Consider the following 27,203-nt stretch of genomic DNA (forward strand, 5'->3'; position numbering starts at 1 on the left):
ACTGTGGCTGCCATATTTCAACCACACTGTAGTAGTGCACTCTGCCGCACTCTGTCGGCTGTATACAGGCAGTGCAGCTGCTGGCATTTCAGCACAGAGTTTCGAGTCACATGGGGGTGCGAGCCAATGAGAGAATGAGAGCGTGAACACAGACGCCAGACGGAAAGACCATAAATATGGGACAGACACACAACGCAAGCACGATGATATAGTAAGCTCCACTTGGTCGGAGGCGCGGCCGCGCCTCCTTCCGCGCCTCCTTCCGCGCCTCCTTCCGCGTTCGCAATAAGAACCTGTTTCATGTCAAGGACAGGGAAAGATTGTTCCTCCATCACAGGCTCAGATCCTCGGAGCGTCCGTTCTCCTGGACAAGTCTGGGCTTAACCATTACATGCTTAATAAATGACGCTATAGAATAGAATCATTCATTTCATCCCGCAGGAGCGAGCGCTTCTCAGCACCAACCGTGGCCGAATTAGAGATTTGATAGGCCAATTTTGACAGCACTACTAAGCACGGACATGTGCAGAGCTGCCAAGTTTCAGGAAAATCTAGTGTGCCCACAGCACGCGCGGAAATTTTCTTTTTTTTAAATAATTTTTATCCCTCGATTTTGTAACCCTTTTTTCACCCGGTGCCAATTTGTGATCCTGGGCGCTACACTCCCCCCACGAGCCTAGGGAGGCCAGGGCCGAGCTCATGCCTCCTTCAATGCATGAGAGCCAACAGTTTTTTCCCCCTTTTATTTTGGGTTTTTGATACATTAATTTGGTTAATTCGGTACATAAAAATGTACTCCATGAAGTGTGTGGCAAAAAGGAAACGTCGCAGCCGATGGGCGCGCAGAATGGTGGATGCATATTTATAGCAGAAAGAGGTTCACATTTAACTATAGCCGTACTCATTCAATTCTGAACAGATTCTTACAATTTAAAATTGTCTTTTAGCTGTGAAGGGTCTTCTTTCATGTGTATCATGTGTATCAGTCATGATTGTTTCGCCATCAAACAATATCAAGCAAAAAGTTAACATTGGTCCTTCTTCTCTCCAGGCCATCGCGCAACCTCTCCAATGAGAAATGGAACCGTCGTCCTAAAACGACCTTAACCTCATACCTTAACCACTTCAGCCCTGTATATACATTTCGGCCATTTGAAAATAGCCGATCTACAAGCTCACAATGTGAACTTGTAGATCGGCTATCTTCAAAAGATTTTTTATACATTTGAAGATTGGAAATGGGACATTCTGCACAGTGAGTACTTTTACATTTAAGTACATTTTGATGCCAATACTTTTGTACTTTTACTCAAGTACATTTTCAATTCAGGATTTTTACTTGTAAAAGAGTATTTCTATATTGCAGTATTGATACTTTTACTTAAGTAAAACATTTGAGTACTTTTTTCACCACTGCTCAGTGTCCTGTGTCCTGTGTGCGTGTGTGTGTTTTTTTACTTTTTATTTTTATCCCATGATTTTGTAACCCTATTTTTTACACCCAGTGCCAATTGTCTATGTAATCCTGGGCACTACCTTCCCTCTGCCAACCTAGGGAGGCCAGGGCCGAGCTCATGCCTCCTTCAATGCATGAGAGCCAACTGACCTTCTTGTCACCTGACAGGGGAGAGTTTCCCTGGTTGGACGTAGCGCGTGGAAGGAACACGTTATTCCAAACAGTTCCCCTCCCCTCCATCAGGCGCCCCGGCTGGCCAGGGGGAGGCAGTATAGTGACCAGGATTACTGCATGTTTTTGTGAGGGTACCTACCTTAGGAGACACGGGGAGAACGTGCGCGTGTGTGTGTGTGTGCGTGTGTGTGTGTGTGTGTGTGCGGCCAGTCCGGGCAGGCACATGGCCCTAATAGAGCCTAACAACAGGTCTAATGGCCGGGCGCTGAACGCCAGCAGGTCTATAATCAGCCCTAGAGGTGATTATACTAGAGGTGTTGTCCTCTGTCTGTCAGACAAAGCACCACTGTGTGAATTTGTGGACATTTTATTTTATTTTTTGTGTCACATTCCTGAGCCAATCATTTCATGACCGGCAGCGGTTCCGGTAGGAGTCTCCATTGTGTCTCCTACCGGAAGCGGATGCCTACTGGTCCGCTGGTCATCAAATTATTTGCTTAGGAATCTCTTCAAAACATTAAGACCTGGAATGCATCTGTGTCACTTTAGAGTTCTTTGGCTATTAAAAAATAGCAGATATACAAGCTCAGATATCAAGCTCAGATATACAAGCTATACAAGCACTCGGTGCCGCGCTATGAGCTTGTAGATCCGCTATTTTTGAAAAATCGTGAAAAAAATATTTTTTACATTATTTTCAAAACACTGTTTTTTATTTTAGATTTAGAAGACATTTGTAGAATCAGCTTCAGGTCTTAATGGGTTAAAACATTAAGACTGGGAACGCATCTCTGTCAATTTCAGATTTTGTTGGCTATTAAAAAATAGCAGCTATACAGGCACATAGCTTGTATAGCTGCTATTTTTCATAGCATCATATTGTTGTCAAAAGGGGGGAAATCAACTCTCTGGCCATAAATAATTCCTAGCAATGGAAAAAAGGGAGGCATTACGTTTCTTTAGCATGAAAACAAAGGATGTTATGTTGATGTCACTGCAGCGTCTCTATAGTTTGTCATATTTAACACCATTAGCCCAGTAAGGTCAGTGCTGCTAATTGTCAGTGTATTTAGTCATAGTTTTAGTCATCATTGCTTGGTTTTTATTTAGCTTTGGTAAGACAATACTGATATCAGATGGATAGATCTCCCAGCCCCGTAAGAGAGAGACAGTGATTGATTGATTGACAGTAGAGAAAGCAGAAGGGAAAGGAGCGGGCGTGGCTCTAAACATTATAAACATTAAAGGACGACTTCACCCATTTTCAATGCTAATGCTCCTGATAAAGTTGTGTCATTTCTACTAGTGACATCATCGTTACGAATGTGTTTTTACCTCTTCAATATTTCAATTACTTTATTTCAATTTTTAAAAAGGCGAGAACAATGGCTTCCATTATAGCATGATATCTTTCAAGGAATAGAAAGCCTGAAGTTTCTATAGGGCATAGTAGTGGTGGCCATTTTCTGGTTCCACTCCAAAATAGTCAATGCATTTTTCCCATTGACATTTCCAAAAATATATCTATCTATATCAATTATTTTAAGCCTAGAATCAAGCCATCCAGGGTCCTGGTGAATCATGACCATAAAACGTTTGATTCTGTGAAAACACTTTTTTGAAAACGGCAAAAACAAAGGGTATTTATCAAATATAGTATATCATATAATTAAATATAAAATAAAAAAGAATCACAGAAAAAAATGTTTTATGGTCATGATTCACCAGGACCCTGGATGGCTTGATTCTAGGCTTAAATGAATTGATATAAATATTTTTGGAAATGTCAATGGGAAAAATGCATTGACTATTTTGGAGTGGAACCAGAAAATGGCCGCCACTGCTATGCCCTATTAGCTTGGATTCCCCATCAATGATGTCACCGATAGGCGGGTTTCTGAACTGCCCACAGCCCTCCTCTGAGACACAGACTGAGTAGACAAAAATGGTGCCATATTATTAATGAGCATTAGTGAGGACCAATTATATGAAGACAGGTTGAAAATGGGTGAAGTCTTCCTTTAACAAAACATGAATAAAACATTTTTTTACAGCCAAGTGTGAAGAAGAAAAGTGTCTTGTTGTCGTCCGTTAAGGGCGGTTCGGCTCCGCCACGTTCCTGGGAGCTGATCCCAGAACAGTTCATATTATGACCGTCAGCACCCGGCCTCTTCAGTCTCCGTCTGTCCGTCCGTCCGTCCGTCCGTCCAATTATCAGGGGCCAGTAGACCCTTTAAGACCGGGAGCACATCTGTGTCATTTTAAGATTTCTTTGGGCTATTAAAAAAATAGCAGATCTACAAGCTCATAGCGCGGCACCGAGTGCCACGCTATGAGCTTGTAGATCTGCTATTTTTTTTTAATCGTATTTTTTTTTGCTAATCTTTGAATATATATATATGTTTTAAAACGATAATTTTTTACTCTGATCTGTGCTTCTGGGGGGGGGGGTCCCTGGAACAACATGTTTTGAGATGGGGGTCCGCGGCCAAATACATCATTTTAGGGGTCCTTGACATGAAAAAGTTGGAGCACCACTGATATTACAGCAACATAATTTTTTTCAAAAAACAGACATTTTTGCACAAATGTACACGATTCTTCAAAAAATGGCAGATCTAAAAGCTCGTAGTGTGGCACTCGGTGCCGCACTACGAGCTTGTACATCTGCTATTTTTTTTAAAGCCAAAGAAATCTAAAAATTATTTCCCGGTCTAAATGGTTTTAAAGGGATAATTCACTTTACAACATGTTTGGGGTCATTTTATCGTCACCTCAGTCTTCTGCGTTTCACCACAGACAGTGTTTAAGTTGCTTCATTCACTATTTAGATATAGAGCACCGAAGTCTGACGTAATTTACACATCCTACCTGGTTCGCGGTTTTCCACCCCCATTCTGAATTCCCATAGACGTGTTTAATATCGCGTCAAATAAGAACTGTGTTCTAAAAATAAACAAATGACCCCGGCGGTTTGACTCTTATGGATATGAAGCATCAACTGACGGTGAGAAAACACTGATGTTACTTCCGCCGAGTTACATTTTCGCCAGAAACAGCCTGTATCAAATATAAGTGACTGACTATCATAAACGATACAGAACCTCCTCCCTGACAATATCGCAGAGACAGTTTGTTTATTTTTGGACCACAATTCTTATATGAGACGATTCTAAGATGACCCAATGTTATTCTCCATAGAGAAATTACTTTACGACCCAGGGGATGAACGAGTGACGTCAGGACTTCTGTACTCTATTTGATATTCATTTTATAGAACCATGTGTTCATTTAAAAAATGATATTGTCCGTTTTTTCCATGCGAAAAATCGCACCTTGTCTGTAAAGGCCTTTATGTGTGTCTGCAACTCTGAGAGTGTACAAATGGAACCAAATGGACCCTTATGTGTCTGTAACTCTGAGAGTGTACACATGGAACCAAATGGACCTTACAGGTCTGTAACTCTGAGAGTGTACAAATGGAACCAACTGGACCCTTACAGGTCTGTAACTCTGAGAGTGTACACATGGAACCAAATGGACCCTTATGTGTCTGTAACTCTGAGTGTACAAATGGAACCAAATGGACCTTACAGGTCTGTAACTCTGAGAGTGTGCAAATGGAACCAACTGGACCCTTACAGGTCTGTAACTCTGAGAGTGTACAAATGGAATGGACCCGTTAGGGTCCACTCTCAGAGTTAAATGAACACTAATGATGATAATACAGTGTAGACTGGGACCCCCAAGATATCAAACTGGTTGAGTCCCTGCCATATCTTTTCAAATGGGGGTCCCTGGGCTAATATGTGTCAATTTGGGAGTCCTTGACGCGAAAAAGGTTGAAAACCACTGTTTTAGATGAATCTATCATGGTTAAAATAGAGTTTGAAGTTACAATGGGTTTGTATAGGAATATCAAATATCTAAATAGTGAATGAAGACACTTATAAACTGTCTGAAGGTGAAACAAAGAAGCCTGATTAGACGTTAAAATGACCCCTAGCATGTTGGAAAAGTGAAATGTCCCTTTAAGCTAAGGAGAGTTCCATGCAAAAGTTCAAAGGTCAAAACAACTGGTTTCCACGACGACAACATGGCCGTTCGAGTTTTTGGTGTACCCCCCTTCAGTTACTGTAACTAAATTAGTTATTAATAAAACCCCTTGTTCACCATTTCACACTTTTATTAAACTGGATCTCCTTTGGTGTGAACTTTGACCCCTTGGTTGAGCCCTGCAAGGCTGAGAGAGGACAGTGAAGCAACAGGCAGGCGGTAGACACACACACGCACACACACACGCACGGCGCAAGCACGCACGCATGCACGCACACACACACACGCATACACACACACACACACACACACACACACACACACGCGCGCGCGCATATACACGCACGCACGCAAACGCACACGCACGCACGCACGCACACACGATCACACGCGCGCGCACACACACACACACGCCCACAAACACAAACACACACACGCACGCATGTGTCAGCAGTGATGGAGGTGGGTGTGGTCAGGGGGTGGAGGTGGGCGTGGTCAGGAGGTGGAGGTGGGCATGGCCAGGGGGTCCTCAGAGGCCCAGGGACTTGCGTACGATCTGCTGGGCGAGCTGGTAGAACTGTTCTCTGTCCTCACGCCACATCTTACTGGCATCTACGTTAGCTCCACTCTCATCATTAGGCTCTGCACATGAGAGAGAGACATAGAGAGAGAGAGAGAGATAGAGAGAGACATAGAGAGAGAGAGAGAGAGAGAGAGAGAGAGAGAGAGAGAGAGAGAGAGAGAGAGAGAGAGAGAGAGGAGAGGAACCACATAAAGTGAGGTAAGGAAGGATGGAACAGCAGAGAAGGAGAGGAGGAGTAGCATTGGGTCGAACCAGGGTGATCTACTGGATTTAGTTTTGAGGCTCAAGTAGAAGCAGGGGATCCGTACACCTCCTGCAGCTGGTGCAGAATGCGGCTGTCACACTCATTGCTGTGGACAAGGAGATCTAGGACTAGGAGATCTAAGACTAGGAGTTCTAGGACTAGGACTAAGAGATCTAGGACAAGGAGATCTAGGACTAGGAGATCTAGGACAAGGAGACCTAGGACTAAGACTAGGAGATCTAGGGCTAGGAGATCTAGGACTATGAGAACAGAGCTAAGTAGCTGCACTGCACCGGCTGCCAGTCACCTTTAGAGTAGATTTTGAGTTGCATTGTTAACTTATTGTTCAACACACGTTGACGATCCACAGAATGTATTGTTCAACACGTTGACGATCCACACAATGTATTGTTCAACACGTTGACGATCCACACAATGTATTGTTCAACACATTGACGATCCAGACAATGTATTGTTCAACACGTTGACGATGTACAGAATGTATTGTTCAACACGTTGACGATGTACAGAATGTATTGTTCAACACGTTGACGATCCACAGAATGTATTGTTCAACACGTTGACGATGTACAGAATGTATTGTTCAACACGTTGACGATCCACACAATGTATTGTTCAACACGTTGACGATCCACAGAATGTATTGTTCAAAACGGATGTAAACATACGATGTCTCTGCGGAAAGACGTCTTTCTTCTTTCCACCGGAAAAAAAACATCGTAACACAGTGCTCCGTTCTGTAGTTATCGTTCTGTAGTTATCGTTCTGTAGTTCTGTAGTTATCTGTAGTTCTGTGGTTATTGTTCTGTGGTTATCGTTCTGTGGTTATCGTTCTGTAGTTATCGTTCTGTAGTTATCGTTCTGTAGTTATCGTTCTGTAGTTATCTAACACAGTGCTCCGTTCTGTAGTTATCGTTCTGTAGTTATCGTTCTGTAGTTATCTAACACAGTGCTCCGTTCTGTAGTTATCGTTCTGTAGTTATCGTTCTGTGGTTATCGTTCTGTGGTTATCGTTCTGTGGTTATCGTTCTGCAGTTTAATGTGGCTCGTTTTTTTCCTCCTTTTTTCACAAAAACGCAATCTGGGGTAAGAAGAGAGAAAAGGATTTTTATAAATGTGATAACATTGTAGCTGAAGGGGTGGGAATGTTTTAGATGACATCATTTCCGCGTGGATCCTTCTCTGGAAGTCAAGGCATCATTCATAGGTTGGTGAAGAGCGCCCTCTAGCGTAATCACTAAAAACACCATGATGACATCATATTACATCCATGGCAGTCAATGTGTTAACTCTCTGAGTGCCAAGAACGAGTTATCACAAGTTTTTTTAATTTTGATTAAAACATTTTTTTAATTTTTTTTATTCAGAACCCAAGATATCATGATCCGAAGATTTGCTGCTCCATTCACTTCCTGTTTAACTTATTACTTAAAAAGGCTGTATATCGGCTCCTGTGTACTTTTTTTTTTACTATGTATTTTTGGCCCAGACATGCTATTTTCAAAGGCAGACAATTAATGTCAACGAGGTCGCGATGACCTCGTTGGCATTTGTGAAACCACACAGTATAACCCTCAGTGATTAGCAATCATCAGGGGATCGATCATAATGGAGATAAATATTCTGTGACTGTGACTAAAAAGATAAGAAAATCGAAATAAGTCTGTCAGTGAGAGAGTTAAGTACAGTTTTGAGGTATTTTTTACTTTCCAATTTCCAGTACTTTTACTTCTACTCCACTACATCTCAGAGGCAAATATTGTGCTTTTACTCCACTACGATTATTTGAAAACTTTAGTTACTAGTTACTTTGCAGATATAAATTATTATATCATAAAACATACATTAACCACTTCAGCCCTATTTCATATATAGGCTATTTGAAAACAGCAGATCTACAAACTCCCAACGCGACGCGTTGGGAGCTTGTAGATCTGCTATTCTCAAACATTTTAGTACTTTTACTTTTGGTACTTTAAGTACATTTTGATGCCAATACGTTTGTATTGGCATCTCAGGTAAATGTTGAATTCCGGACTTTTACTTGTAACAGAGTTAGAATATATTTCTATACTGCAGTATTGATACTTTTACGTAAGTACAATATCTGAGTACTTTTCCCACCACTAACATAACATAACATATAACATAACATAACAGACCTGCTAGCATGCTGACCACTGACAGCAGGATCTTCTCCACACTCTGGACAGGGCTCCACCGCTCTGCACTGCTCTCATAGCCCATGGGGTCATCTCCTGGAGCATGGAGAATGGAGATACACACCCTACCATCTGGATAGACTGGAGGAGAGGAGAGGAGAGGAGGAGCATTACGTATGTAACTGACAGTGACAGTTGAATGGAACACATGGCTTGGTTAACACACACACACACACACACACACACACACACACACACACACACACACACACACACACACACACACACACACACACACACACACACACACACACACACACACACACACACACACACACACACACACACACACACACACACACACACACACACACACACACACACACACACAACCTTGATTGCATGACTTCCCACAAGGGTCTGCAATTGCTTTTAATCTGTGTTTTATCACACGATAGGGAAAGGTTGTTTTATTAAAAAAAATCACACCCAGTGTGAAGTGGGCGGTGTGGTCATCACAGTGGTCATCACAGTGATGGAAGCTCACTTAAAAAAAATGTTTTTTTTAAGTGCATAGTCCTATTTATAGGTTATTAATTTCATCATGTGTCTCGCTAGCCAATCACAGTGCTGAATAGAGTCAGCCAATCACAGTACAGCTAGGGGTGTACTAATGCTAGGGGTATACTAATTATGAGCCAATCACAGTACAGCGAAGGGTGTACTAATGAGGTGTCCCAACCCCAACTATAGGGGCGGCTACACCGCCCAAAAATAAAAAAATAGTGGAAATAGCAGATCTGAAAACACATCGCGTTTTGAGCTTATAGATCAGCTATTTCCACTATTAATGTTTATTTTTAAGTATAAAGTAATTAAATATGTGTTATTTGTCATATCTGCCCTGTGCAACTTATGTTTCCGAAAGCTAAAAAGCCAAACAGAAACACTTAAATTTGTAATGGTGACAGCCCTGTGCAGGCCTTGTTCCCGACCGCAAGTAGTGAAATAAATGTGAACATATCTGCAGTGTGTGATCCATCCCGTGTCGGCCGTCCATCGTACATATAGTGTGAAAACCACAACCATGTTACTATTCAAAAAGAGACTGGTGTACAGAAATGCTCAACGATCTGATGCCTCCCCGAACACTCTATAATGGTGCGTTCACACGGGCAGATTAAAAGATGCATGCTACCATTCATTTTCAATGGAAACCAGCGACATGAAGAGACAAAGATACATCCGAAGTTTGTAGTTGCTACAAGTTGAGCAGGGTTCAACTTCCAGATACAAAGACACAAAGCTACAACTGTGGCTCCGATGTCCGCACGTTTGATGACGTCAGCGACCGCGTTGAGCAACACAGATACAAAGCGACAAAGATGCGGTGTGTTTTAGTATCTTTGTATTTTTTAATCTGCCCGTGTGAACCCACCATAAGTCCTCCAGTGTGTAGCCAGCCTTACATAACTCTGTCACTGATCTGCCTTAAACTAACAACACATATCTTATGTATCTCTGTGTGTGTGTGTGTGTGTGTGTGTGTGTGTGTGTGTGTGTGTGTGTGTGTGTGTGTGTGTGTGTGTGTGTGTGTGTGTGTGTGTGTGTGTGTGTGTTCCCTCACACTGTCTCTCCAGGAAGGATCCACACAGGATATCAGTGAGATCTACAGTGGCTTGGCCTTCATCTCCATCAAAGCTTTGAGCTGGAGTGTGTGTGTGTGTGTGTGTGTGTGTGTGTGTGTGTGTGTGTGTGTGTGTGTGTGTGTGTGTGTGTGTGTGTGTGTGTGTGGTTATCAGTGTTGATAAGCAGCTTCCTGTAGCCAGTGGTGTAAAGTACATGTACTCAAGTACTGTACTTAAGTAAAATGTAGGTATTTTTACTTTACTGGAGCATTTCCAATTTGCAGTACTTTTACTTCTACGCCACTACATCTCAGATCCAAATATTGTACTTTTACTCCACTACAATGATTTGAAAACTTAAGTTACTAGTTACTTCGTAGATTTGTATTATTATTTCAAAACATACATTAACCACTTCAGCCCTATATACATTTCCGCCATTTGAAAATAGCCGATCTACAAGCTCACAATGCGTCACGATGCGACGCATTGTGAGCTTGCTATTTTCATATGATTTTTAACCATTTTAAACAAACTTGTGAAACGGGACATTCTGCACAATGAGTATGTTATACTTTTGGAACTTTAAGTGCATTTTGATACCAATACTTTTCTAAATTTAAAGTAAATTAAGTACATTTTGAATTCCGTACTTTTACTTGTAACAGAGTATTTTTTTTACTTTGCAGTATTGATTAAACATAAGGTTGTAACATAAGGACATATTCTGGTGCTAAACATAAGGTCATAACATAAGGACATATTCTGGTGCTAAACATAAGGTCATAACATAAGGACATATTCTGGTGCTAAACATAAGGTCATAACATAAGGACATATTCTGGTGCTAAACATAAGGTCATAACATAAGGACATATTCTGGTGCTAAACATAAGGTCATAACATAAGGACATATTCTGGTGCTAAACATAAGGTCATAAGGTCATAACATAAGGACATATTCTGGTGCTAAACATAAGGTCATAACATAAGGACATATTCTGGTGCTAAACATAAGGTCATAACATAAGGACATATTCTGGTGCTAAACATAAGGTCATAACATAAGGACATATTCTGGTGCTAAACATAAGGTCATGAACGCTGGGTTTGAGGAGGGGTTAAAGGTCAGGGTTAAGTGTGTTTGAATTTTTTTCTTTTTTTTTGGGGGGGGGGGGGCAGACGAATGTAGTCAACACAGGATCCTCAGAATCAAAGCCACACCTGCATGTGTGTGTGTGTGTGTGTGTGTGTGTGTGTGTGTGTGTGTGTGTGTGTGTGTGTGTGTGTGTGTGTGTGTGTGTGTGTGTGTGTGTGTGTGTGTGTGTGTTAAATGTAGCATGCTTTGGTATGAGGGCCAGACTGTTACTGTTACACATAAAATCACAACAGTGCAGAGAAGAGAGAGAGATCAGGGATAGAGGTACTGCTGGTAGATAGATAGTGTGCATGTGTGTGCATTTGTGTGTGTGTGTGTGTGTGTGTGTGTGTGGGTGTCAGAGAGACAGACAGACAGACGGCCTCCTTGCCAACACAACATTTCTGTGTCAAGTTGTCTTTGTACCACATTTTAAAAGATTGCCAAAGGAAGGAGAGAGAGAGAGACGGTAAAGTGTGGCTGGAGGTGGGCCTTGGTAGTGAGCTTGTTAACTTATTCACTGACAGAATAAATGCATAAATAAATAAATCACCCACTGCCAGCGATTTTAGTTTTTGTACCTTTTCTACTGGTTACAGAAAATGTATATTCATTAAGATCGCTCGGCAGACCTTTTGTAAACACAAAGGGGATCACTGTTAATCACCCAGAGAAAAAAATATTAAACCGGAACTATCGCTCCCTTAGCCAGAGGCCATTGAAAACACTGTGCCTCGTTGAAACGAGGGCAAAACAAATTAACTCGAGTTTACAGGCATCTGCAGGAAACCAATAGACAGAGAGAGGATGGAGGTGGAAATGACGTTATTTCCGTTATTTCCGTATCCATGCGAGTTACAGTGAAAGTGGTCACTCCAGATTAGGGATTACAGCGCAATCTTATATAAAACAATTAAAAAGCTATTCGACGCGTTATCATGTCCATGGCACTGTGGACCAAGTAACAACGGACGCGCTATCGCGCTAACCACATCCCCACTAGGCCAAGGAAGAAATGCCACTTAGGCTTGGACTTTCAAATTAGCCTCATGGTGGCGCTGTAACAGGCAGATTCACTTTTTGGCATAACTTATAGTCCAAAACGTGAATCTGCCTTTTACAGCGCCACCACGAGGCTGATTTGAAAAATTCCAAGTGGCATTTCTTCCTTGGCCTAGTGGGGATGTGCGTACAAAGTTTCACGGAAATCTGAGGCTGCGTTCATGACTATTTACCAATGGATCGAATGCCCCCGCCCCTTAGTTAAAAATCACTAAATCATTAAAAAACAATAGAAAGCAATACATGATTTGTTTTAACACTCATCTTTTAATTATTATCATTACAAACTAATAAAATAACCCTTGTTGTAAAAAAACAAAGTTGTCCTTTAAGGACCCGAGGACCACCCTGGGCCTTGGTATGAGGACACAAGAACCACCCCGTCTTCTGTCAGGGTTACTATCAGGGTTAGGTTAACCCATTAAAACATCTGTGTCACATTACATTTTAGACACACACACACACACACACACACACACACACACACACACACAGACACAGACACACACACAGTATATACAGCAGTAACACATTTTTCAGAAAACTCTTAGGATTTAGAACAGTGTTTCTCAAAAATAGCAGATGTACATCTGTTATTTTTGAACATTTTTTAAAATTCTTGAACGTGTTCAAAACATTTAGAATTATTTGGGGGGAGGTCAAATGTTCTCTTCTGGGGGGTCCCTGGCATATGCTAAAATTCAGATGGGGTGGGGGAGGGGTCGGCGGCCAAATACACATTTTGGGGGCACGAACATAAGTTTGAGAACCTCTGCCTCAGAAGGCATTTGTAGAATGGGCCTCAGGTCTTAATGGGTTAAAGGTCAGGGGAATAAGTGGGGCCTCACTAGTATAAAAATACAATCACACACACACACACACACACAGTTTTGTTTGTGTGTGTGTGCATATTTGTACACATGTGTAACAACACAAACCATGTTGTTGTCGTTGATGATGATGATGACTAGGGAGCGCCTGGTCCTGTAATCAGCACTGAGCTCAGTGTGTGTGTGTGTGTGTGTGTGTGTGTGTGTGTGTGTGTGTGTGTGTGTGTGTGTGTGTGTGTGTGTGTGTGTGTGTGTGTGTGTGTAATCAGCACTGAGCTCAGATTGTGTCGCTACTCTGACATCACTCTACACGCCTTGTGTCACTACTCTACAATTTACACACACTCTCGCACACGTACACACACACACACGTACACACACCCACACACACACACACACACATATATATTTTATTTTTTGTTTCAAACGTCGCTGTAATAATTAGGGGGGGGGGGGGTCTACCAGTCAGCAGGGAGTGTTGGGCGGGAGGAGGCGGGACGAAGTCTAAACAAAACAAAATATTCTAAAGTCTTGGCTCTGAAAGTCTAAATGTCATCAAACGGTTCTGTGGCTCAAATGCCCAATAAATAAATAATGGACCTTGATGTGAAAAAGAGTTGAAAACCACTGGTGTAGAGGGAAAAGAAACCTTATAATGTAGACGTGTAAAAGGTCTGCACTAGGACCCTGCAGAGAAGCTCCTTGAAGTGAAGCAGTGAGTTTCATACAGGCAGGACCAGAGTGTGAGAGGAAGCAGGTGTGTCTATGGTGTGTGTGTGTGTGTGTGTGTGTGTGTGTGTGTGTGTGTGTGTGTGTGTGTGTGCGTGTGCGTGTGCGTGTGCGTGTGTTCTTTAATGTGTGTGTGTGTGTGTTCTATAATGCGTGTGTGTGACCTGTGATTATGTGTGAAAGATGCTTGACCTGCGGTGTGTGTGTGTGTGTGTGTGTGTGTGTGTGTGTGTGTGTGTGTGTGTGTGTGTGTGTGTGTGTGTGTGTGTGTGTGTGTGTGTGTGTGTGTGTGTGTGTGTGTGTAGCATCAACACCTGCAGCATGGATCTTATTGCACTGATATCAAAGATGAAGAAGGAAGGAATGAAATGATTCAATTATGAAAGGAGAGAGAGAGGGGGGGAGGGAGGGAGAGAGGGATGAGAGAGGGAGGGAGAGAGGGAGAGAGAGGGATGAAAGATGGAGGGAGAGAGGGGGAGGGAGGGAGAGAGAGGGGGAGGGAGAGAGAGGGCTGGAGAGGGAGAGAGCGATGGAGAGGGAGAGAGGGATGGAGAGGGAGGGGGAGGGAGAGAGGGATGGAGGGAGGGAGGGGAGGAAATGAAGGGAGGAGTGGAGGATTGAGGGATGAAGGGAGAGAGGGAATGGAATGCCGGGGCAGAGGAGAGAGGGATGAAATGATAGCAGTAAATGAAAGGGAAGAGTGGCAGATGAAAAGACTGAAGATAATTAGAGCCTTTATTTTGAAATCCCTGTCGTCTATAAATGTCAGCTTTTAGTACAACTATCCATTATGAGACGTTATTATTAAATATTATATTACTAATATGATCTTAGACATTATTATTACATCAAATAGTAACAAATATTGTTATTATTATGGTCTTAGACATTATTATTACATCATATAGTAACACATATTGTTATTATTATGGTCTTGGACATTATTATTACATCAAATAGTAACACAGTTATTATTATGGTCTTAGACATTATTATTAAATCAAATAGTATCTTACTATTTGAAAATAGCAAATCTACTAGCTCACTACGTGTCACGATGCGACGCGTTGTGAGCTTGTAGATCGGCTATTTTCAATTTGTTTTTGTTCAAATAAGACCACAGCCATGTGCAAGGACGCAGAGAGCATCTTAGAACCGAAGGGAACACATGGAAGGAGAGTAAATTATGAACTAAACATTCAAATAGATCAAGAGGAAATTGAGGAAGTCAGTGATTTCAACATTTTTGGGAGTCATTCTCGACTCTCGACTCAAATTTGATTAGCACATAAAAAAAGGTAAGCAAGCCTGAAGTGTGTCAGAATGACCGGACGATATATACCACTGCACGCAGCCCAACTGTTTATGCATGCCATGATATTGTTTCCCCATATATCATACTGTGTTACTGTTTGGAGCCAGACTTCAGAGTCAATTACAAAACCAATCACATCACTTTATAAACAAGCACTGAAAAGAATGGATACAAAAACGAATGAAATGGCACCATTGCATAATTCTTAGAAAATACAATATGCTTAGTTTTGACAGTTTTATTAAATTCTCCTTCATCAAATTCATTTTTAAGTGTGTTAACTTATTGAGTGCCATTGACGTGTTTCACGTGTTTTACCGCAACGGCGCAACGTGCCAATGACGTTTTTGACGTGTTTTTGAAAAAATAAATACACAATAATATTTTTTTTCTTTTTTTAAAAAAAAAAACGTTCAGAACCCAAGATATCATCATTTGCAGATTTGCTGCTCCATTCACTTCTTGTTTAACTTATTACTGAAAAAGGCTGTATCTCGGCTCCTGAGCACTTTTTTATTACTATGTATTTTTCAATGTTATTATGTTATTTTCAAAAGGCAGACAATTAATGTCAACAAGGTCCAATGACCTCGTTGACATTTGTGAAACCACACAGTGCAACCCTCAGTGATTAGCACCCATCAGGGGATCGATTATACTGGAGATAAATATTCTGTGACTACTTGAAAAAGGTACAAGAAATTTGAAAAATTGCTGGCACAGTTCGCAATTATTTTTTTATTTCATTGGCACTGAATGAGTTAATGATCTCGCCCCAGCTGTACTTTGTCCTCAGGTGAAAGGGACAGGTAGTAATAGAATCACCAGGGCAATGCGCAATGCGCAGCACCACTTTTGGTCAGTCATCTTATTCAGTGAAAGGGATAGACTTGTGGAACGCCCTACCAACTGAAATAAAAAACTAACTGATCTCAAAATATTGAATGAAAAGGTTAAATACTGGTTGAAATCAAACCAAAGCTGCGAACACTAATGTTAGGCACGTTTTAAAACGTTAATGTCACTGCTTTCATGAATGTCATTTGGGAATGTTATTGCTTTTGTACTTGTTTAGATTAGAGCTTCATGCATGTCCTTTTTGTAAAAAAAAATCCATAGGTAGATATCTGTATAGAAACGTCTAACCAGGGACCGGGGTCGCAAATTAGCCTCGGCTATAAACCCCACATACAATGCAAAGGTTTCATGTTTTATAACTTCATTCATTGTTTTTTTGTATTGTCCCTGTCAAATAAACATATACATTAAAGAAATGTAATAAAATGCACGCGCACGCAGCGTGCAAAGGTTTGCTACTTTTGTGGGTGTTTTTGTTACATTAATTCGGTACAAAAAATGTACTCCATGAAGTGTAGATGTCGGAGGTTTCCTCTTTCCTCTGACGGCCATGTGTTCCTCTGACTCCATCTGTACTCTGTGTGTGTGTGTGTGTGTGTGTGTGTGTGTGTGTGTGTGTGTGTGTGTGTGTGTGTGTGTGTGTGTGTGTGTGTTTACTGTTGGGGTGGAACATGTCGCAGGTGAACCTCATCTTGGGGGGGCTGAGAGGGTAATCTGAGGGGAAACTCAGGATGGCGGGGAACACCCCCCCCTCAAAACATGTGTCCTCTGGTCCCCTGAGAGAGAGAGAGAGAGAGAGAGAGAGAGAGAGAGAGAGAGAGAGAGAGAGAGAAAGAGAGAGAGAGAAAGAGACAGACAGACAGACAGACAGAAATGTTAAGAAACATCCTATATTCAAATTGGCTAATGGGAGGGCAGGTCGGTGGACGTCACTCTGACACAGCCATAACCATATAAGGAGTTCCCAATGCAGCTACGCCCAAATACAGAGTGTGTTGTCTAACCTCAATGTGTCGAGCTTGTAGATCTGCTATTTTTTTTAAATCGTGAAAATGTGTGCAAATCTTTGAATATATATATTTTTAAAGCGAACATTTTTAACTCAAATCTATGCTTCATGGGGGGTCCCTGGAACAAAATCTTTTGAGATGGGGGTCCGCGGCCAAATAAATATCATTTTGGGGGTCCTTGACAACATGAAAAAGATTGAGCACCAATGATATAGAAAAACATGTTTTTTAGAATACTGTTGGGATTTAGGACACATGTAGAATCGGCGTCAGGTCTTAATGGGTTAACTAAAGTTTTCCACCCGTCCAAAAAGTCATTTCGAATTCTGATGCATTGCAGACATGAGCTTTTTTTTTACTACTAACTACTTTTGCTGCGGGACCCCCTTTGAGGACCCCCTGCTCCAGGTCAGGTGAGGTGAAGGCGTGTCTGAGGGAGTGGAGGGTATAGATATAAACGTGACCACAGCCTGGTGTCATATCTGACATGTGATCTCTGCCAGTCACATCACATCCAGGATGGATGTGTGTGCTACGTCCAACGCAAACAAGGAAGAGGGGTGTGTGTGTGTGTGTGTGTGTGTGTGTGTGTGTGTGTGTGTGTGTGTGTGTGTGTGTGTGTGTGTGTGTGTGCGCGTGCGTGCACGCGGCACACCGACCTCTAATCGCTGATACAGAACAATATTCAAACAGCTCCCGTGTGAAAAGATACTGAGATACTAACAGTCGACACGTTCAGCTGAGTTTATTGGAGGCACGTTGTGTATAAAATAGAAACACACACATGTCAAACGTTATTGTGCAAGAAAATAAGTCAATTTGGTCGTACTCTAGGCGCACTCTGTGCCACGCTATGAACTTGTAGATCTGCTATTTTTCGAATAGCCACATACATCTAAAATGACACAGATGTGTTCCCGGTCTTAATGTGATAACCCATTCAATACGGGAACGCATTTCTGTCATCTGCTATTTTTGGGGGAAAAAATCTAAATGGAGAATGTGTTCAAATCTTTGAATATATATATGTATATATATATATATATACCATATTTTCCGCACTATAAGGCGCATCTGAGTATAAGGCGCACCTTCAATAAATGTATTATTTTCATATATAGGGCACACCGCATTATAAGGCGCATCCGCACTATAAGGCGCACTGACGGTGCGGCTTATAGTGGCGAAACCAAGGGAACCAATATTGATACATATATAAGGCGCATCGGATTATAAGGCGCATCCGCACTATAAGGCGCACTGACGGTGCGCCTTATAGTGCGGAAAATACGGTATATATACATATACATATACATATACATATACATATACCGTATTTTCCGCACTATAAGGCGCACCGTCAGTGCGCCTTATAGTGCAGATGCGCCTTATAATCCGATGCGCCTTATATATGTATCAATATTGGTTCCCTTGGCACTATAAGTCGCACCGTCAGTGCGCCTTATAGTGTGGATGCGCCTTATAATGCGGTGCGCCCTATATATGAAAATAATACATTTATTGAAGGTGCGCCTTATACTCAGATGCGCCTTATAGTGCGGAAAATACGGTACATATATTTTAGCGAACATTTTTAACTCCGATCTTTGCTTCTGGGGGTCCCTCCCTGGAACAACATATTTTGAGATGGGGGTCCTCGGCCAAATACATCCTTGACATGGAACAGTTGGATCACCACTGATATAGCAACATACTGTTATAGGATTTAGAATCTAATATTTTTAGATATGTATTTGGCCGCGGACCCCCATCTCAAAATGTTTTGTTCCAGGGACCCCCCAGAAGCAAAGATTTGAGTTACAAATGTTTGCTTTAAAAAATGTATACATTGAAAGATTTGCACATAATTTTCACGATTTATCAAAAATAGCAGATCTACAAGCTTGTAGATCTGCTATTTTTGAAAAGCCAAAGTATATAAAATAATGGTTATAGTTCAAATCTAAAATAGACGCGTTTCCGGATTGAAAGGGTTAATTCTGCCAATGCTTTTCAATGGGGACGGAATCCTCGAACGGCAACAAAGCGCTTTTTTCCCATTGAAAAGCATTGGCAGACTCCGCCCACATACTGTAGGTAAGATCAAAGTTGGGTGTGACCGCACCATTAGTGTACACAGCAGTGGTTCTTAAACTTTTCCATGTCAAGGACCCCCAAAATGTGGACCCCCAAAATGAGGACCCCCAAAATGCTACGTGGGGGGGAACAACAAAAGACAGGTCCGTGTCGCATCAAAGCCCCGCCCCGAAGCCCTGTGACTAAAAACGAGCGCTCTGTCTTCAATTTCACTGGTTCTCCAATCTCCCTGTGACATATATACTAGATGTCATGGCCCTCACATCTAGGCCCGATCCGAGGTTGGTCCAGACAGCACTGGCCTAGTCACTCTGCACACACGAAGTCCGGCCCCTCTGGCCTCTCCTCTCGGCTCCTCTCCTCTCCTCGCCTCGCCTCGCCTCGCCTCGCCTCGCCTCGCCTCGCCTCTCCTCTCCGCTTTGCGGCCCTAACCTCTGGTCCCAACCTCCCAACCTCGGTCATTAGGCCGCCTGTACTGTGGGTAACCATGGCCATCATGAGGCAGTCGAGTGTTGTCACAGAAGTCTTTAGGGAAGCTGTTATTGACCATGCAGGGGCTGTTAGGGTTGGCTGTCCCAAAGGGTCCATGTAGCATGGATTGACGCAGAGTGACGCAGAGTGGCTCCTTCTGTGGGTCAGGTATGTCTGCTAGTACACCGCCACTCTTTCAGTTTGCCGTAATTGTGATAAAGAGGTCAAACTTCCTGTATATGGTTGCTATGGCAACCTGCCATATCAGGCTGAGGGTCTGATAGGCATTTGTTGAGACATTTGACAGTTACAAAATGCTCGCTTTAAAAAAAAATTACATCAAAGATTTGCACACATTTTCCCGACTTTTCAAAAATAGCAGATGGGCTTGTAGATCTGCTATTTTTGCTAACAGCCAAAGAAATCTAAAATGACACAGATGTGTTCCCCGGATTCAACGGGTTGAATGCAATATAAACCGCATAGCTCCAGAAATGACTGGAGGTTTTAAACGGATCCGCATTCTCGTTCTTTATGCTGATTCTCTCTTTATACTGGTTCTCAACCAGTGGTCTGGGGACCACCAGTGGTCCTTGGGGGGGTACCAGGGGGTCCCCCGCAACATTAGTTAACATAGCGTCACAAGCATTTTGACCACTTAGCTTTGGCTATTTTTGAAAGAATCTTGAAAATGTGTGCTTTGAATGTTTTTATTCATTTTTTAAGCGAACATTTTTAACTCAAATCTTTGCTTCTGGGGGTCCCTGGCACACCATTTACAGATGGGGGTCCGCGGCCAAATGTATATCAATTTAGGGGTCCTTGGCATGAAAAAGGTTGAAAACCACTGATCTAATGCGTTGTACTTTTGAATACTTGAGTATTTACTCGAGTATACTACTTTTGTCCCAACACTGCAACTAACATTATCATTAGGAACGGGCATTGCACTTTTGAACCACAGGATGCATTTCACGTTCCACAGTTTCTAGAATCAGTCAAGTTTTAGAATCATATATTATCCGGGAACACATACTGTGTCATTTTAGATGTTTAGCTTTAATAAGCATTATTTTATACTTCGGGCTATTCAGAAATAGCAGATCTACAAACTCATAGCACGGCACAGAGTCAAGGAAGCTTTTGAAAGGAAAGGAAGTCGACGCCATTTTCTCTATCATGCAATCCCATTGGGCAGATCGGTCTCACTGGGTGGCAGACAGACTCACGCCGGAAGTCGGAGAAATAACATTGGAGTCTATGAGAGCCGGCTGGACAGCTTATGAACACTGTTTATGAACCATTGAGACCTTTATAAAACACTCTGCTCAGGAAAATAAAAGAAGACATAATATCACACGTTGTTTTCCGCTGTGTTGCTTTTATATGTGTACACTGTATAATGTTATAGAGGTATCTAAAGACATGTGAACACTGTATAATGTTATAGAGGTATCTAAAGACATGTGAACACTGTATAATGTTATAGAGGTATCTAAAGACATGTGAACACTGCAGTGGCGCAGCCAGAACGCTAGTATAGGCTGGGCCTGAGCAGGAGTGGGTGGGCACGCATTCACTCGCGCGCGAAAATGTGCGGTTATTGCGCGGATATTGGGTTTTTTTTGTTACTTTATTTCGGTTTTAGGGTTAGGGTTAGGGTTGGGTTAGGGTTATGTTATTTAATTCTTATTTTTGCCTGATTTTACCGATTTTTTATCCATAAATGTATTATACACATTTTTAAAAAACATATATATTTTTTTAATCAAAATCGATTGGGTGGGTCAGCTCTCTATGTGGGTGGGCCACGGCCCACCCAGGCCCACCCATGGCTACGCCCCTGGAACACTGTATAATGTTATAGAGGTATCTAAAGACATGTGAACACTGTGTAATGTTATATAGAGGTATCTAAAGACATGTGAACACTGTATAATGTTATAGAGGTATCTAAAGAGATGTGAACACTGTATCAGTTTACAGAGGTATCTAAAGAGATGGGCGGCTGTGGCTCAGGAGGAGAGCAGGTCGTCCATTGATCCGTGGGTCGGTGGTTCGAATCCCAACTCCTCCTGTCCACATGTCGAAGTGTCCTTGGGCAAGACACTGAACCCTACATTGCCTCCAATGATTCGGTCGGCGCTAGCTTGCCACCATTGGTGTGTGAATGTGGGAAAAGTGGGGACGCTGGCGTCGACTGTTCGCCGCTCCACCTCCCAATGCCCCCCCCCCCTGTATGAATGAATGAACCATTGTAAAGCGCTTTGAGTAAGTTTGAGTACTTAGAAAAGCGCCATATAAATGCAATTTATTATTATTAAAGAGATGTGAACACTGTATCATTTTATAGAGGTATCTGTATGTTTCTGAACGGCCAAAGTATCGCGAGACTGTCCACCATTTCCTGTCTGGCAACAACCAAATCTCGCGATACCTCCGAGACAGAAACTGTCTCGGAGGTATCGCTGCCGCTGTTTAGATGCCTCAATTAAATTATGCACTGTGCACATGGAAAAGCAAGTGATTATAAAACAACCTGTGATAATTATGTCTTCTTTTATATTCCTGAACCCATTAAACAGTATGACAAACGTCGCATTCGTTCATAAATAATGTTTGTTCATGAGCTGGTCCAGCCGGCTCCATCCACTGCCATGTATTTCATCAAACCTCCGGTGTGAGGTTTGCCACCCATGAGTGTCATGGCGTCGTCCTGCACGTCTTATCCTTTCAAAAGGTTCCTTGCACAGAGTGCCCTGCTACGAGCTTGTAGATCTGCAGTTTTTTTTGTTATTATCGTGAACTTTTGTGCAAGTCTTTGATATAGACCTTTACGTTTTTTAAAGCAATTTTTTGTAGCTCAAATCTTTGCTTCTGGGGGATTCTACAAATCTTCTAAATCCTAACAATTTTTTGGAAAAAAAACTTATGTTGCTATAATCAGTGGTTCTCAAACTTTTTTTCATGTCAAGGACCCGCAGAATGATATGTACTTGACTCCCCCCATCTCAAAATATGTTGTTCCAGGGACCCCATCCACCCCCCCCCCCCCAGGAGCAAAGACTTGAGTTAAAAATGAATGTATGTGTATATACAGTATATACATATAGATATCTATCTACATCGAGAGATAGAGAGATATAGATAGATGTATAGATAAATATACAGATAGATATAGACCAGTGGTTGTCAAAGTTTTTTGGCTCAGGGCACCCCTGTAAATATTTGTTTTCATCCACGGCAGCCCTGAATGACATTGTTACTTTATGGCACCTTACATTTATGTCACATTACGGGACGTAAGAATGTAATCGTTTCCCCCTAAGACACAGTATGTCACAAGGACAACATGAGAGAATGTCAGTTTCCATTAGGACAGATTGAACATCCACTTGAACCCCAGCATCTCTAATCTTGTGATCTGCTATTTTTGGTGAAGAGGTTTGGTGTAGTACAGAGGGTACAGAGGGTATAGAGGGTTATGGTTGAAGTGGTTAAACTGAAGTGATTTTGATCAATCCCAAATATTATCAAAGTATTCTGTGGCACCCCTGGACTTGCGTCACGGCACAATAGGGTGCCACGGCACCCACTTTGAGAAACCCTGATATAGATATTCAAAGATTTGCACTAATTTTTTTCAGGATTTTTCGAAATAGACGGGATTTTTGAATAGACAAAGAAGTCTAAAGTGACACAGATGCGTTCCAGGATTGAATGTGTCATTAATATTATCATAATGACATTTGCATTATGTTTACAGAACTCACATGATCAGAGCTTCCCATTCAAAGAAGTTCTCCTCATTGGCTGGACCTGTAGAAACACACAGACAGAAACACCATTGGTCAGTTTGGTGTCAACTAAATCCCATTCGTCCATTAACCCATTAAGACCTGAGGCCCATTCTAAAAACGCCTTATAAAATCCTGACCTAAGTTTTCTGAAAAACTTCAAATATTTATTAAAAAATCACAACAAATGTATGTTGCTATATACTGTACATAACAGGAACCCCAAAAAGGGTTCCCGCCCTGAAAGGTATAGATACAAAAAGGGGTTCCCACCAAAAATGGCTTAAGACCTGAAGCCCATTCTACAAATGTCTTCTAAACCCTAACAGTATTCTGAAAAAACATATGTTTCTATATCAGTGGTGCTCATATTTTTTCATGTCAAGGACCCCCAAAATGATATGTATTTTGCCGCGGACCACTCGCCCCCCCCCCCCCCCCCCCCCATCTCAAAATATGTTGTTCCAGGGACCCCCCCAGAAGCAAAGATTTGAGTTAAAAAATTATCGCTTTAAAATAATATAAATGTATTCAAAGATTTGCACACATTTTCAAGATTAAAAAAAAAATAGCACATCTACAAGCTCATAGCGCTACATCTACAAGCTCATAGCGCTATGAGCTTGTAGATCTACTATTTTTGAATTTTAAGTAAAAATGACACAGATGCGTTCCAGGTCTTAATGGTTCATGGTCCATGATTGACCACTTGAGCCATTTTGTACTTTGCCACATAACAGTAGTGTGCAAAAATACCCCCCCAAAAATTGCCTTTCTAAAAGCTCACAATGACCTTGTAGATCTGCTATTTTCAGTATTATTGCTACTGTATTTACAGAAGAAAAGAAAACATTACATTTTTTATTTTGTATTTTAATTAACCCATTAAGACCAGGAATGTCTATGTGTCACCATATAACCATTATTTTATACTTTGGCTATTCAAAAATAAAAGATCTACAAGCTCATAGCGTGGCAGGTGCCACGCTATGAGCTTGTAGATCTGCTATTTTTGAAAAATCCTGAAAATGTGTGCAAATCTCTGAATATGTATATATATTTTTAAAGCGAACATTTGTAACTCAAATCTTTGCTTCTGGGGGGGTCCCTGGAACAAAATATTTTGAGATGGGGGGGTCCACGGCCAAATACATATAATTTCACATGGAAAAAGTTAGAGAAACACTGATATAGAAACATACGTTTTTCATAAAACTGTTTGTATTTAGAAGACATATTCTAATGTCTTCTAAATCCTAACAGTTTTTAAAAAAAACGTATGTTGCTATAATATCAGTGATTCTCAAAAATGATATGTATTTGGCCGTGGAGTGGACCCCCCCCATCTCAAAATATGTTGTTCCAGGGACCCCCCAGAAGCAAAGATTTGAGTAAAGAATGTTAGCTTTAAAAAAATATATACATTCAATGATTTGCACAAATTTTCTAGACTTTTCAAAAATAGCAGATCTACAAGCTCATAGCGCGGCACTCGGAGCAATTTTATGCAGTGAAATTGCGGGAAGTTGTGAAATATGCGGCAATATGCGAAATATGCGATATGCGAAAAGTTACGAAAAATGCGAAAAGTTGCGAAATATGCGATGCGAAGCGCATATTATGCGATGCGCATATTATGCGATGCGGCCTTTTTGAAAAAAATGTTATCCCCGCATAATTATGCGCCATTTTGCTGATTATGCGTTAAATTCTGCGATCGCATGAACGCATTTTTCTGGAGGGTCTACAAAGCAGTCTGATGTGATAAGATGCAGGTTTGTACCATTTGACCAAAAACATGTTTGTTTGAAGAAAGACCTTCACACAGGGAAACTCTGAACAGAGTCCATAGTGTGAATGCAGCGGTGGAAAGTAACTAAGTACATTTACTCAAGTACTGGACTTAAGTACAATTTTGAGGTTTTTCTTCTTTCTTTTTTTACTTTACAGGAGTATTTCCAATTTTCTATCATTTTACTCCACTACATCTCAGAGGCATATATTGTACTTTTACTCCTCTACAATTATTAGAAAACTTTAGTTGATTTGTAGATTTTGACTATTATTAAGAAACCACTTCAGGCCTGTATGTATATGTGAGTGTATGTGTATGTGTATGTGTATGTGTACACACACACACACACACACACACACACACACACACACACACACACACACACACACACACACACACACACACACACACACACACACACACACACACGACGCATCGCAAGATCTGCTGTTTTCAACTGACTTTTATACATTGGAAAACTTGTGAAATGGGACCTTCCGCATTATGAGTACTTTTACTTTTGATACTTAAAGTATATTTTGATGCCAATACTTTTGTACTTTTACTCAAGTACATTTTGAATACCGTACCTGTAACAGACTATTTCTACAAAAGGGTATTGATACTTTTACTTAAGTAAAACATGTGAGTTCCATCACTGAATGTCACACATAATAATGCATCAACATTTGTGTTATTCTGACCCCTGCTGGTTTCAGGAAGTACTTCACCCATTCAATCTGGAAACACATCTGTGTGTCATTTTAAGATTTCTTTGGGCTAATAAAAAAATTGCAGATCTACAAGCTCATAGCGCGGCACTCGGTGCCGTGCTATGAGCTTGCATATCTGCTATTTTTGAAAGATCGTGAAAATGTGTGCAAATCTTTGAATATATATATACGTTTTTAAATCAAATCTTTGCTTCTGGGATCCCTGGAATAACATATTTTGAGATGGGGGTCCACGGACAAATACATGTCATTTTGGGGGTCCTTGACATGAAAAAAGTTTGAGAACCACTGATATTATAGGAACATAAGTTTTAAAAGAAATGAAAAATCCAAATCTACTGTTTCAGAAGATATTACGAAAGCGGGTATAGATACATCTTAGGAATATCTTTGTGCCTCACGGCTTTCAATTTTGCAAAAATGGTTAGATGAGGATCCCCCTGATATAAAATTATGGTATGAGAAAATTATGTCCATATTACCAACGGAGAGGTTATCACATGTATTAAGAGGCACTCTTGCTGATTTTGTAAGAGATTGGTCACCAATTGCAAGGTTTTTGAAAGAAGAATGGAAAAGAGTAATTTGTATGGGAGTGACCAATATATGAGAAGTCTAACTGCATTTGGGGAGTAAACACGACTACTACTATTAATGTTTATAACCTTCGTTCAATTGTTGGTTGCTGGCTTGTTGTTGATTCTGTCTTGTTTTCATTTATTTCATTGTGAGTATGTTGTCTTATGTGTCTAGTGTTGTGCACTTAATTGTTAAAAATCAATAAAAAATATTGAAAGAGATTCAGAAGATATTTGTAGAATGCCCCAGAAGCAAAGATTTGAGTTACAATTGTTCACTTTAAAACATATATATTAAAAGATGTGCCTCATCCGTTTTTGTCTCATCTGTTTAAGAAAGTAGGTATAGCTGATATATTGCACTTTTACCTTAGTGCTAGGTATACTCTTAGTTGCTTGTTTTAGAAGAGAATGCACTTAAGACTTCTGGTGATTAGTAGTTTTCTTGCCTACCTATGTTGAATG

General features: G+C 41.2%; 1 protein-coding gene across 1 annotated transcript in view; it reads right to left on the reverse strand.

Annotated features, from left to right (window-relative positions):
- Positions 1–2,408: 2,408 nt before the first annotated feature.
- ube2g2 (ubiquitin-conjugating enzyme E2G 2) overlaps positions 2,409–27,203 on the reverse strand; it is a 29,114-nt gene continuing 4,319 nt past the window's right edge. Inside the window, exons 3-6 of the mRNA XM_080412592.1 lie at positions 23,608–23,653; positions 16,914–17,032; positions 8,697–8,837; positions 2,409–6,328 (exon numbers count right to left, since the gene is read on the reverse strand). Coding sequence (XP_080268718.1) covers positions 6,216–6,328; positions 8,697–8,837; positions 16,914–17,032; positions 23,608–23,653 — 419 coding nt within the window. The 3' untranslated portion in view covers positions 2,409–6,215. The remainder of the gene's footprint in view (positions 6,329–8,696; positions 8,838–16,913; positions 17,033–23,607; positions 23,654–27,203) is intronic.

This window comes from Gymnoscopelus braueri, assembly GCF_963280865.1.
Source record: "Gymnoscopelus braueri genome assembly, chromosome: 18".
In the NCBI taxonomy this organism is placed as follows: Eukaryota; Metazoa; Chordata; class Actinopteri; order Myctophiformes; family Myctophidae; genus Gymnoscopelus; species Gymnoscopelus braueri.